Source organism: Pteronotus mesoamericanus, unplaced genomic scaffold, assembly GCF_021234165.1.
Source record: "Pteronotus mesoamericanus isolate MK-2021 breed Mesoamerican mustached bat unplaced genomic scaffold, CSHL_Meso_final contig_68, whole genome shotgun sequence".
NCBI classification, from domain to species: domain Eukaryota; kingdom Metazoa; phylum Chordata; class Mammalia; order Chiroptera; family Mormoopidae; genus Pteronotus; species Pteronotus mesoamericanus.
The window spans coordinates 23,870,397-23,884,850 of NW_026555234.1; the positions used below are offsets into that span (position 1 = coordinate 23,870,397).

The 14,454-nt window shown below is 34.9% G+C and overlaps 1 protein-coding gene across 2 annotated transcripts in view; it reads left to right on the forward strand.

The window, feature by feature from the left end:
* Positions 1–14,454, forward strand: part of KLHL5 (kelch like family member 5) — a 63,576-nt gene that overhangs the window by 24,352 nt on the left and 24,770 nt on the right. For both annotated transcript variants that reach the window (XM_054582049.1, XM_054582048.1), the window contains exons 2-5: positions 83–265; positions 2,959–3,095; positions 3,616–3,812; positions 8,291–8,503. In XM_054582049.1, the coding sequence (XP_054438024.1) occupies positions 123–265; positions 2,959–3,095; positions 3,616–3,812; positions 8,291–8,503 (690 nt within the window). In that variant the 5' untranslated portion in view covers positions 83–122. The remainder of the gene's footprint in view (positions 1–82; positions 266–2,958; positions 3,096–3,615; positions 3,813–8,290; positions 8,504–14,454) is intronic.

Genomic DNA, 14,454 nt, shown 5'->3' on the forward strand with positions numbered 1-14,454 from the left:
TTAAAGGCTTGAAAGGGACTTGATAGGAAAGATCTTCTCAATGTAATAGAGATGTGAAAATGTCTGATCTCTTTTCTTTCAGGACTTCCAATAGTAGTCAGACATTATCATCCTGTCATACTATGGAGCCATGTTCATCAGATGAATTTTTCCAAGCCCTTAATCATGCTGAGCAAACCTTTAAAAAGATGGAAAACTATCTGAGACATAAACAGTTATGTGATGTAATTCTAGTTGCTGGCGATCGCAGAATTCCAGCTCATAGGTAATTGTTTTCTAAATGTCTATATGTGTGAAATATTTCCTTGGTAATTTAGCTGTGTGTATTTGAGGTAACTTATTCAATTGCTTATTAGGACAGAATGTTTTGAGGGAGGGGTATAGTTCATGGAGTTTCTGCAAAGAAACAGTACATATGAAATTACTACACATTCAGTGACCCCAAAAGGGTCACTTTCCTTCTGTAGAATGACAAACATAACACGCTAGCCTCAGATCAGTCAGTATTATTTGGCATAGATTTCAGTTACTATAAGCAGTTTTCACCCTATGTAATTCTACATATTAAATAACTTTAAATAAACTCAGTGGAAATTAAAGCTATGGGTATTTAGAGGCAAAAAAAGGATGGTGGAATGGAGTGGCAAAAACTGTTAAGAATTCTCAAATAACCACAGTTTTCTCAACTTCTGTTTGCTGACCCCCAAGAAATATGAAAAGCAGTGGTGCTCGGGAACAAAAGACTTCCACGCAAAAATTTTAAAAAGCTATTAAATAAAAAACAAGACATTATTTTACTTCTGATAATTCCATATTCAGTTGTTCAATGTTAATCACCATTATGATCCCAAAGGTTTTGTTATGTCTTTCAAAATTAATTAACACTCTGTCCCAAAGGCTTTGTTAAACCCTCCAAAGTGGAAGTAAAATCAGGAAGAATGGCCTTGGTCTTACAGTTTTCAGTAACTTAATTAGCACGAGATGCAACTACATACTGTGACAAAAAGTCCATGTTATGAGCATCAGTTTATTAAAAAAGATACTTCAGCCTAAATTTCATAGGAGCATCTCAAATTCTGTATTTCCAAAACAGAGCTCATCACCTTACCTGTCACTCTGACGTGAGCCATCGCCACGCCGCTTAGGTTACCAATGCAAGAAACTCCTAACCAGTCTCCTTTCGTTGATTCCTTTCCCCTGCATCCTGTTTTCTACACAGCACCCTATGTGATTCTTGAAAACAGAATTGATTTGGTCACTCCTCTCATCAAACTTTTCCGTGACTGCTTGTGTCACTGAGTGTGAAAGCCCAAGTCCTCACAGTGGCTGTGGGATCCAGCCTGTCATTCCCTCTGTGATGTTCTGTCCTGCGGCTCTCCTTGCTCACTCGGGGCCACACAGACCCCTTGCTCCTTGTGTGTGCCACGCATGCTGCTCCTGCCTTTGGACTTTTGCATTGGCTGCTCTTCTGCCCAAATGCTGTTCCCAGATCCCTGTATGACTGATTCCTGCACCTCCTTCAATTCTTTGCTCAGTTGTCTCCTTCCAGTGAGACCGTTCCACTAGTCTCTAGTTAAACCCACCTCCCACTCCACATTTGCCTTTGCCCGACATTTTTCCCCATGGGACTGAATCCCCTTTAAATGTACTATAGAGTTTACTTCTGCTGAATAGTGTTTGTCTCTCTTCTCTTTGGAATGTAAGACTCAGTGGGAGAAGGGATCTTTTGTCTATTTTTTTGCACTGATAATATCTCAAGTATCTAAAATAGTACCCATTACTTACTAGATATGCATTAACATTTGCTCAGTGGATAAAAAGAAAACTGGATGGCCAATAAATATTTGAAAAGATCTTCAACCCCACCAGCAGTCAGGTGAACTAAACAATGAGATACCATTTAATATCCTGCAAATAGCCAAAAATTATAACATCTGACAGTATTCTGGGGAAATATTAAATTAACTCTTGTACAATTCTGGTAGGGGTCTAAATAGGCACAGCACCTTGGAAAACATTTTGCACACCTTAGGACTCAGCAATGCATTCTTGGGGAGGGAGGAAAATGAAATGAGAGAGGAACACAGAGAGAATTCCAACTATTATTTGTATCATAATCTCTATTTCTTTAAAAAATGAATAAAATAAATCTATATAAATGTGCTGACATGGAAGTATCTTCAAAACATATTATGAAATAAAAAATGCATGTTTTAAAAATATGTATTTATAACCTATTTTACTTATATGTAACTATCAAAAATCTGGACAGAAACATAGCCAATATAAAATATTGTATTATTATAACAAAATATTATTGTTTTGTAGTGTTATAACAAAAATATTTTAACTTTATTACAAAATATAATATACTACAATAATACGTATCATAAAAGTTAAAAAGTTTGCTAAAACCATATTCAAATGTCTCCCACATATTCACTATATTATTAAAAATACTTAGATTATTTTTAAAGTGATAAAGGGAAAACAACTTTTATATTTTTCCCCTTTTTTTTGATATATAATCAGCTTAATGCTGTGGGCTTGTAGCTTTTTCCCCCCTAGATGTTAGAAATTGATATTTGAGTAATGAAAGAATAAATCATTTACCTCAGCAGAAAATTTTCAGTAATGATAATTTATTATTCAAAGGGAGGAACTAGAGCATAAAGCAATTTGTCAAACTTAAAATGCATTTCCCAGTACCATGCACTTTTTATGGGTAACAAAGTTGGAGAGAGAGAAAAAAAGCAGGATTTATTGTTTTTCATCCCACTTAGAGTATGTTTCATGTGATTCTCAGCACACAGTGTGTACTTTCCTGGGGCAACACTTTTTGTTTCAGTTCACATTATAAATTATTTTACAAATACAGAACTGTGTAAAAGGAGCATTTATTAATGAAGATCAACTTTAGTATGGTCATTGATTTTCCTTGTCTTCTAATGTTCTCAGATTGGTGCTCTCCTCTGTCTCAGATTATTTTGCTGCCATGTTTACTAATGATGTTAGGGAAGCGAGACAAGAAGAAATAAAAATGGAAGGTGTAGAACCGAATTCACTATGGTCCCTGATTCAGTATGCATATACAGGTAGTAAAAATTTAAAACCTCTTAGATTTATGTTGTATTATTAGATTCAGATTTCTGCTTTTAATAAAGCCTGCAATAGCTAACAGTTAATTCTGCTACTATAATCACCGCCCTTGGTGATACCTGTTTAAGTTAAGATCTGTGTATTAGAACCTTTAAAGCGGTTATCATAATTAAGCTTTAGAATGATATTTTAAAATGTTAATATAGTTATTAAATCAATTCTGAGTGTTTAAATTATTGCATTTAATTTGAATTATGTAAAATAGATATTTACTGATTAAATCATCCTTTAAAAATTCTGAAAATGAGCTACTAGGTTTTTATTTTAGCAGGAGTAACAAAGAGTGAATTTTTTATAGTTAGTACTATTTTTTTCTTTTTAGAATGTATTAAATCATCTAGGCCTGAAATGCATATAATGAGGTATTATTTAGAATTATTACTATTAACACCAATTAGTTTATAAACTGAGGTTAATACAATTCCATAGTTAATGGAATTTATTTTTATCATTAAGGCCGCCTTGAACTGAAAGAAGATAACATTGAGAGCCTGTTGTCTACGGCTTGCCTTCTCCAGCTTTCACAGGTTGTGGAAGCATGCTGTAAGTTCCTAATGAAACAGCTTCACCCGTCCAACTGCCTTGGAATCCGTTCTTTTGCTGATGCCCAAGGTTGTACAGATTTGCATAAAGTGGCTCACAATTATACTATGGTATGTATTTCTTGAAAAGCAAGAAAGCCTATGTTCCTTGCCTTATTCGTTATTGTTGCAGGCTTATCTACATGTTGCTGTTTTCCCACAACTCCGTCTAGAGGTTCAGGTTCACTGTCTAGCATGTTCTGTGTCATTAAGTTATGAAGGGAAAACACCAAGTAATATATCTCCTGGATATATGAGTCAAGCCTTACATTTTTCACAGTCACTAAGAACAGTGGCCTAGGACTGTTCCATTTAAGACTTTCAGATCTGATGTCTTTTAAAGCAGAATTTTCAGGAAACATTTTACTTTATAGCAAGTGGATGAATTTCAGAATCGTCCCCACATTCACTTTGGAAGTTGGTGACTGCGACTGTAGAGTATTAGTGCAGCGCTAGAACAGGACACTGGAGGCTGAAGGGGAGGCTCTTTATCACAGACTAACCTCTTATGTAAGAAGTGTTTTTAGGTATACGGAAAGATGTTATTAAGTGTAGCAAATTGTACGCTCAAAATAAATCACAGAGTGGGCTCTGATTCAGAAGCCTGGAGAATAATAGGCACAGATTGACTTAGGACAGCAAGAAAATGAGCGCATGCTGAGGGTCCATTGCTAGGACTAACCTCCATGGTCTTAACAGTAGAGGGATTTGGGGCAGGGGAGGTGTGTGGATTTTTAAGGAATAGCCATCTGTCCTCATGTGGGTCTTTACTTCTGGACAGTGATTGAAGACTCTTGCCTTAAATGCTTCATTTAAGGTAATACAACGTCTAAGGGAAGAAAGAGTGTGAACATTCACATACACATATACATACAGTTATGCATTTACTAATTTTATCAGCTTTTAGGAGATGTTTTTGTCTACCCTCTCCTCCATCCTCCATCCTCCATCCTTCTGTTGAGTTATTTTGTCTTCAAGGGATTGACAAGTACTTTAGGAGTCTTTCACTAGAGCAAAAGAAACCTGGAAAAATTATAAGAATAAATATTTACAACTATTGGGAAGATTAATTCCACCTCCTTTATAAGCTTAATGTGAGGATTAAATGAGTTAAAAGAAGTTTAGCACTTGAAACAGTGATTGACACGTATTATAACCAGTCAATAAATGATAGCATCATTGTCACCGTCATTATATAGATTTAGTCTCTTCAACATGTTAGGGATTTATGTGAATGAACAAAAGCACTCATGCAAAAGCACAACCTTTATGATTCATTTTTCTCCCCCTGTGGTGTAATTATTTTTCAGAAATGTTCTTGTTTGTGATGGTCACAGTGCTTCAAGTGAAAAAATAAGAGGAGGCAGGATAGGGCAATACTGTACAGACCTAGCATGGTAGTAGGTCGACATCCTTTAAATTAATTTCTTTGAAAGACTTTCTCCCCTCCCTTCTCTATTCTTCCTGCAGGGTTCTCATTTTAACCTTGCAGAGTTCTCATTTCAAGGGCAAACACTTTTTAGAATAACATGAATATGAATAAAACAAAGCTGGATATTTATTACCTTTATAATCAGTTCATAATTTAAGTAATTCTTTTCTAAGAAAGAGTTTTATTTATATGGAAACATTTGTATGCATTTAGGTCATTCCTGTTGTTTACAGTAGAGGTACTGCTTTTTTAAGACTTAGACATAAATTTAAATTAGCTTGATGTTTTTAAACCTCTTTTGGTAGCCAATTGGTTGTAGTAGGGGTTTTTCCCTCAAGCCATTATTTGACATTATTCAGTTGCAACAAAGACATAAAATTGAATTCTAATAACAATAAGTAATTTAGAGGTAGATTGTGTGATTTGAATTGTTGCTATGGGAACTGAATGAAAATGTATAACAGAATTCAATCTTCAATTTAAATAAATCCCTCAGTAATTTCATTTGCTTAAAAACTATTCCAAAGGGGAGAGGGGCATAATGCCAGCAAGTGTTTGGTAGCAAGATAGCTGTTTGTATCATAAAGTTTATTAAAAATATGAAGTAAGCATAATTCCACACAGTGAATTCAATTGTCACAGTCAGTAAACGGTGCCTGGACTTGGGATGGTCACTGATCCTGAATGAATACAAGTAGGAAAGGATGAGGAGGTCCTCTCTGTTATCCTAAAATCTGGAAACTTTTGTTCTTGTCCTGACTCCCACTGAAGTTGACCTGAAGCAAGTCACTAAACCCCTACAAAAATGTCTAAGATTAGTTATGTCATTACAGATATTTAATGTCACTATGGATTTATAAAGTTAATATAAACATTTAATTTTAAACCTTAAAGTTTTGTTTCATGGTCTAGAAAATCTATAAAAACATTGAATTCTGCTGAAATACCTGCTTCAAATCCAAATACTTTTTAAAAATTTTATTTATTGTTAGAGGAGAGAAAGGGAAGGAGGAAAAGAGGGAGAGAAACATCAATGTGTGGTTGCCTCTCATGTGCCCCCTGAAGGGGACTTGGCCCGCAACCCAGGCATGTACCCTGACTGGGAATCAAACCGGCGACCTTTTGGTTCCCAGGCCAGTGCTCAATCCACTGAGACACACCAGCCAGGGCAAAACCAAATACTCTTGAAAAGCACTTTGTGTGTGACCTTAAATTCAGTAGTATTTCCATAAGTTCTAAAAAACTCAATTTTCACTAAATACAAATTATACTAGAATGGAAAGGGCATTGTTCTAAAATAGATATCTCAAATAAACAATCAAGTAAATATTTATATAATAGGTTTTTCTCATTGATGAAATGCAATGAGTACCATATGAAAGTATGGCAACAATTATATCAGTGTTGTATAAATGTTGGCTATACCGTACCCTATACCTTTGAGCAATTAGAAGTGTATGTTCCATGTTTTCAAAATCTCACCTAACATTTTAGAATAAACATTTTTCCATGTATCTATATAATCTTTGTTCTTAAATTTTTTAATGCCTACTTAATAGTCCGTTGAGTTACAACTCGCTATAGCTGGACATTTAGGGTATTTCTCATTTTTTACGATTATAAATAATAATACAGATAAGCATCATTAGAAAAGCACCAGCTGTTTTTTCCTCTTGTGAATTATTTATTGAGGATTAAACTACTTGTAGGATAACTGAGTTGAGAGCTTCAGCATTTTTATAGCTCTTGCTCTGTGCTACCAAATCATTTTATAATATCAGTATACAATGGCATAGAACAGTTTGCTTGAAGCCATTCCAGCGTGAGGTTTTATTAAAATATAGTTCTGAAAAGGATAATCAGTCATTTAAAATAGATTCATTTTGGCATCTTTAACAAATCATGATGAATTGAGGCAATTGAATTTAGTTAATTATTCATGTATGGTTTTCCTCTTAAGGATTTCTACAGAAAAAAATGTCAACCCGATATATTTTAGATCAGTACCTAACTAGGGTTACTTCAGGCTGTATGGAAAATATAATTCTCATTTTAATATAGAAGATAGTTATGATAGTCTTTATCTATAGCTCTAATTCAAACAGCCTCAGCTATTTTACTGAAATTCTGTATGCTGAGAGAAGCATAGCACAGTAGGAAGTATAAGAAACATCAAGGGACAATATGTCTAGCATTTGCATTTATACTATAACTATGTAATGAACCCATGCATTAAACCTTGTAATCTTGTATACCAGAGAGTAAATTTCCCTTCTTTTTTAGATTGCTTAGCATAATAGCCTAGGAAAAGTCACTCTCACATCCAAGGGCATTTCTATTTCTCATTTCAAATTAAAAGTCACAAGATTCTACTATGCAGCCTGGACTGAATCATCTTCAGTATAAGGTCCTGGAGCCCCGGTGCATTCTAGTTCCATACTTTTACTTTAGCTTTTTTTCCTATGAGACCAATAGAACTTTGTACATCAATCAGAGGAAATTAAGAGTTTCAAAATCCTGTGTGATCCAAAAAGTAACATTAAAACACTCTTAAAGGCCAGTTTGGTTTTAGGATAGCCCTAAGGACACGCACTCTTCCCCGAGCAGAGTCTGAGAAGACGTCTGTGGTGCACAATGGCCTTGGGAAACCCGGCCAGCTGGAGGCCATTTCTGAGTTAGCTTCACAGCTCACCCAGGCATTTGGCCCCACTGTCGGCCAAATGCTACAGTATCCACAAATCTAAACTAGCTTTTAGTGGTAGAACATCATACATCTCAGTACCTAATTTTTTAATCTTCCTTTGAAAGGCATGCCAAAATTAATCCCTAACTTGAACAAAGCAATACCTAAAAGGCCATGTCCATTTTTAAAATGTAATAAATGATGCAACACTTTAATTCTACTTAATATGTGAAATAGAAAGTTTAACAATGTGGTTGTAGTTTAAATGTTTTTTCCTACTGTGTTTCTTTCCTAGCAAGCAGTAATCCATTGTAAGGAAGTTCTAAAGTATAAACTGGGTTTTGACATCTAATTCAGAAATGTTTAGTTTCTTTTAAATAAACTGATGGACAGAAAAAAAGAGTATTGTTTATATGATATTTACTTTCTCTCTAGGAACATTTCATGGAAGTCATCCGAAACCAGGAATTTGTATTATTACCAGCCAGTGAAATTGCAAAGCTCTTGGCCAGCGATGACATGAACATTCCTAACGAAGAAACGATCTTGAATGCGCTCCTTACCTGGGTCCGTCATGATCTGGAACAGAGACGGAAAGAGCTCAGTAAACTTTTGGCTTATATTAGGCTACCTCTTCTTGCACCACAGGTGAGCAATTTTTGATTATTTAAAAATGTCATAATTTCAACAAAATTTGAGTATTTACTTTAGGCTAATTACATTAATATATACGTGTCTATAGGTTTTTTTTCTTACTATTCTATCCCATAGGGTTATTTTACATATATTCCTATAAAGTTTTTAAGTGAAAAGATAGTAAGCTAAAAAAGAAATTCCATTTATATTTTCAACCTAGCAGGTCTGGGTGCATCAAGTAAGTAACCCAAATTGTATCAATTAAATAACATTGTTGGTTTGGGGTTAGTAATTTTATTTGACTCAGCTACAAACCTATCCTAGCATTTGAAGAATTAGTACAGCTGCTGATAAAAGGAACGCTAGAAGCTAGGAACCAGAAAAATTAGGTTACTTCATTTGCTACACATTTATTAAGTATTCACTAAATGCTGGATTCTGGTGATACGTAAATTAATGAGACGTGATAATAGTTCCAGCCCTGAGATTTTAAAACTCTGTGACCTAGCATGTTCACACACCTTAGTTTCTTCATCTATCAAGTGGAGATAACATCTTCGCTGACATGTCACAGGATCATTATGAGGGTCAGAAAAGTGCTGTGTGTGCTATAAATAGTAGTGGTATGGAGAGATCCAAGACAGTAGCGGATTAGGTGGATGTTATACTCACTTCCTCCCAAGACCAAACTGGAATTACAACTAAAATGTAGAAGAATCACCCTGAATACCCAACTGAAGACTAGCTGAATAGAAGTCTTATAACCAAGGATTTTCAGAAGGAGCCACATTGAGATGTTAATGGCGAATGACACCAGATGTTATAACTCAGTCCTTAAGTTTTGGCTAAGAAAGAGTTCAGAGGCAAGACTCAAATACAAGCAAATGTTTATTTAGAAAGTCACAGAGGTAGAAGAAGTGAGCCAGCTGGGCTGTGTGGACTCAAGAAACAAGATATAGAGGCAAAAAGGCTCCTGGAGCTTAGGAGAAAGAAAGGCAAAGGAAACACGCCTGGGGAAAGGACAGGAAAAAAGGCACAAATGCGCTCCAGAGAGAACATGCCTATGGAAAGAAGGGTGTGGGGAAAGGCATGGGCGTGTGTGTGTGTGTGTGTGTGTGTGTGAGAGAGAGCGAGAGAGCACAAGTGCACAAGTACACGCTGGGTCCTTTGTCTTAAGGGTTTTTATCTGGAGGTTTTAGGGGAGGATCTCAACTGAATATTCATCAGCTTTTCAGATCTGTCCTTTCAGAGTCATAGCCTCTGCTGATTCGTTGGCCTGGGGAGGGGCTTGGTTAGTCATCGCAGCTTGTCAGCTGTGGCATAGCTGATTTTCTGATTTTGTAGCTTTCCTGGGCCTGAAGCTGAAACACAACTGAGATCTAAATGTTATCTCTAGTTTGACCAAAACTCTGTCTCTGTGTTCAACAGACTCAAGGCTTTGTTCCTAAGATTATTTGATGCAGGTCAGAACCTCATTGTCCTTGGAGCTTAATGCTTAAGAGATTAGCATACAAGGACTTATACCGGAGTCATAGGAGGGATTCTCTGGCCACCTGGTTCCTTCTCTAAGGAATCTAAACCACATGACTAGCAATATGAAAGATCAGGAGGTCTTAATCGCAGGGGTACTGACATGCTAAGTGTGGAAAGGTCAGCCTGGTAGGGGCAGGTAAGGTCCTAGCCTAAAATACTTGTTTTCCCAGTTTGCCTGTTGCTAGGCATCGGGGACTTTCCATCCTGGGTGACCTTCAGTACCTGGCCTATTGTTCCTATTCTGTTCATGTCTGTCTAACTGCCTGCTACAGTCTGGTGGGAAGGGTGGAGACAGGAAAAGGGCTCACCCTACTCCTGGAGGCAGCAGCTGAGATTCCAGAGGGATATCTCAGCTGCAGAGGTTCCCCCAGAGGAGAATGGGGTCTCAATCCCACACCGGGATCCCTAGCCCAGAGCCCTGGAGCCAGGAAGAGGCACCCACATAGCATCTGGTGTTGAGAAAATTGGACAGATACCTGCTGAAAAAATGAAATTAGACCGCCTTCTTACACTATACACAAAAACAAACTCAAAATGGATTAAAGACTTCAATGTAAGACTCGGAACCATAAAAATCCTAGAAGTAAACGTAGGCTGTAAAATCTCAGACATTTCTTGTAGCAATATTTTTTCTGATATATCTCCTCAGGCAAGAGAAACAAAAGAAAAATAAACAAATGGGACTACATCAAACTAAAAAGTTTTTGCACAGCAAAGGAAACCATCAACAAAATGAAAAGACAACTCACTGAATGAGAGGAAATATTCGTCAATGATACATCTGATAAGGAGCTAACATCCAAAATTTACAAAGAACTTAAACAACTCAACCTCAAAAAAACAATGCAATTTAAAAAATGGCCAAAGGACCTGACTATGCCTTGTATTTACTTTTAGCATATTTTTTTTAATTTACAAGTTTTTGATACCAAAATATTTTTAAAAACCTTTAGAGTTCATAAATCGTTCACATTCTGTGTTGGAGAGGGGATGGTTTTAGAGAAATAGTCATATGCTAAACAAGTAAGTGAGTTAAGGTAAAAATTTACAAATTGGAAATACTTCTTCTATTTTCTAAATACTTTCATGTTAATAATTTGCCCCTTTTTTATGGCAGAGAAGGCACATAATATTACCTAAAATGCAGAGTATACCCCAGTTTGTATCTTGTAGTTCTCTCTCAGTGCCTTCTGAATGATTTTCCAGATGATATCTGGTACCTTCCATTTAATTAATCTGATACATGGATTAATGGCTTCATATTTTCTTCTATTACTTTATTTCTCTACTTAAATATAATTAATTCCTTTGGGAGGAAAAAATATATATAATTAGTCTCATTTATTCATAACTTACAGACTATCAGCATGCTAAGAAATATGTTTTACTTCAAATTGCAGTAACTATTAAGGCTCTCAAGACTACCTTCTACAATTTTTTTCACATTCATTTTTACTTAGAAAAGACTAATATAATCATATGTAATAGAAGTAATATAAACATTAAGATTAATCTAAATGAGCCAACTCAATGCCCATTCATTAATGGTTTCTAGAGCCAGTATAACTGTATTTGTGTGCATAGGAAAAATATGGAATAATTAATACCAAAATGTATACCCTAGCGTAAGTCCTGAGACTCATTTGGCGTTTTGGCCTTCAGTGTGCTGGTCTTGGTTTCCAAATGCCACAAACTACAGGGCCCACCAGAAGCAACACCTGCTTGAGTGTGGTTGGTAGGGTACGTGAATGTCTCACACAAGATGGACAGCAATTTGAACATTTCACCTAAAATGTCATATGGTGTGCTTGAGTGTGATATTTTTATGTTACAGAATTACATGCTTATGAATTTGTAATAAAAGATTTTGTAATAAAAAGTGGCGTTATTTGTGCTGGACCTTGTATTTTCTCCAGTGACTTGTGTTAGAAACTTTCATTTCTTCCATTATCAAAACATGAACTTATTCTCAGTATTGGTAGTCAGTATTGCATTTCCTTTGCAATAAGGAAATGCAAAGTAAAACCACGTTGCCCACTCACTCAAACAGCTAAAATAAAAGGACCTAGTAACATTTGTTGGTGAGAATGTGGAGAAACAGGAACTTTCACATATTGCTGGTGGGAATGTAAAACGTGCCACCACCTTGGCAAACAGTTTGGCAGTTTCTTAAAAAGTTAACATAAATTTACCACATGACCCAGCAAGTCTACTCCTAGATATCTATGCAAAAGAAATGAAAACATACAGTGTATAGCAGAAGTAAGGCCTGCTTGAGTGTGGTTGGTAGGGTAATATAATGGGTATAATAATTTATAGTTTTAATTTGAACATTTCACCTAAAATGTCATATGGTGTGCTTGAGTGTGATATCATTATGTTACAGAATTTACAGAATTACATGCTTATGATTTTGTAATAGAAAAGAGGTGTTATTTGTGCTGGACCCTGCATATTCACATGAAGACTTACCCTCAAATGATCTTAACAACTTTATTCGTAATGGCCAAAAACTGGAAACAACCTAAGTGTCCATCACCTAGTGAAGAGATAGACAAACTGTGGTAGATCCATGCAGTGGAATATTATTCAACAATAAAAAGAAATGAAATACTGATACATGCTACACACGGATGGACCTCAAAACATCATGGACCTCAAAAACAAAAATTAAAAAAAAGCAAAATATAAGAGACCACATATTGTGTGATTCTATTTATATAAAACATGTAAAAAGACAGATTTATTAAGACAGATTGGTACTTGGGACAGGAGGGGGAAGAGAGATTAGCAATAAACAGGCATAATTTAATTGAGGTGATGAAAATGTTCCAAAACTGTTTTACATTAATGGTTGTACAACTTCCTCAGTTTACTAGAAACCCCTGGATTGTATACTTGAAATAGTGAATTATATCATGTGTAAAACATATCTTATCAAGTGCAGTCCTAGAGCATCTCAAAAAGAAGACCAGGAAGGTCTTTTTTCAGAATGCAAGAATGGTTGAGTTTCAGGAAATCTGTTGAGGTATTTACTAATTATGTGAATAATTTAAATGAGAAAAAAAACCTTGCAATCATATCAATAGATGTACAAAGGATATTTGGGAAAAAATTTAACAATCATTCTTTATTTTAAAAGTCTAAAGTAAAATAAATAGAGAACAATCTAAATATAATAAAGATGGATTACTAAATGCTACAGCAACTATTTTTCCAAATAGTGGAACACTAAAACCATATCAGTTCAAACCAGAAACAGAAATACTCTATATCACTCCAATTATTTAACATTGCTTAGAAAGGTTTAGCTTTGCAATAATAAAATAAAACTGGAATAATTGGCATACACATTAGGAAAAAAGGTCAATTAGTAATGATTATGATTTTATGCCTTATAGCTAGAAGTTTATAAGGGAATGTGGTAAAGTGTAGGTTATAATACACAATAATCAATAGATTTATCTCTCTTCCAGTAAAAAGAAATGTGTAAAACAGAAATGTAACACTTTATTTTCAATAACAGTAAAAATAATATAATATGTAAGAATATATTTAATAAAGGAAAGGCACAAGACCTATATGAAGAAAGCTATACAACAAATAGAAAGGGTTTTTCAACAGAAAGACTTAATAGCATAAAAATGTAAATTCTCCCAAAATTAATAAATAAATTTAATGCAGTTTCTATTAGAACTCCAACAGGATCAAGATGGTGAAGGGGAATTAGATAAATTTATCTCAAGTTTATATGGAAAGTAAAGATTCAAAAATTGCTAAGAAAACTATGAAAATGAATGATGAAGGTAGATTTATATCAGATAATCAGAAATGCTATAAAAACACTAAAACTGTATGGTATTAGAAGAGGAATAGACAAATAAGATCAATGGAACAGAATGAAGAATCAAAAAACATCTCATTTATCCTGAATCTATTTATGAGAATGTAATATATGACCAGGCTTCAATTCTGTTGGAAATGAAGGGGATCATTTAATAAATAGTGCTCGTGCAGAGCTGACTATCCATCTGGAAGAAAATAAAGACGTTCTTGAACTCATACACTATTTAAAAATGCATTTTTTTTAATGGAAGGTTGTATACATTTACATAAAACTCCATAATTTAAAAAAAATTGGATTCAGTGATTCACAAATGATTTTAATTCTTTTAGAATAGTCACGAGCAAGCATATGCATACGTGTATATGTGCAACTAGTATAAATAAAACTCATTTAGAGTCCTTTGCCCCCTAAGAAATTGTTAAGTTTGTTTTTGCTGCTGTTTGAAGACTGTTTCAAATATGAAATAAGACTGTTAGTCAACTTGTGATTATTTCTCTTTAGGTAAAATTATTTATAATTAAGAAGATAAAATGATTTATTTTAGAAAATCTGGAAAACATAGAAAAGTAGGGAAAAAATACCA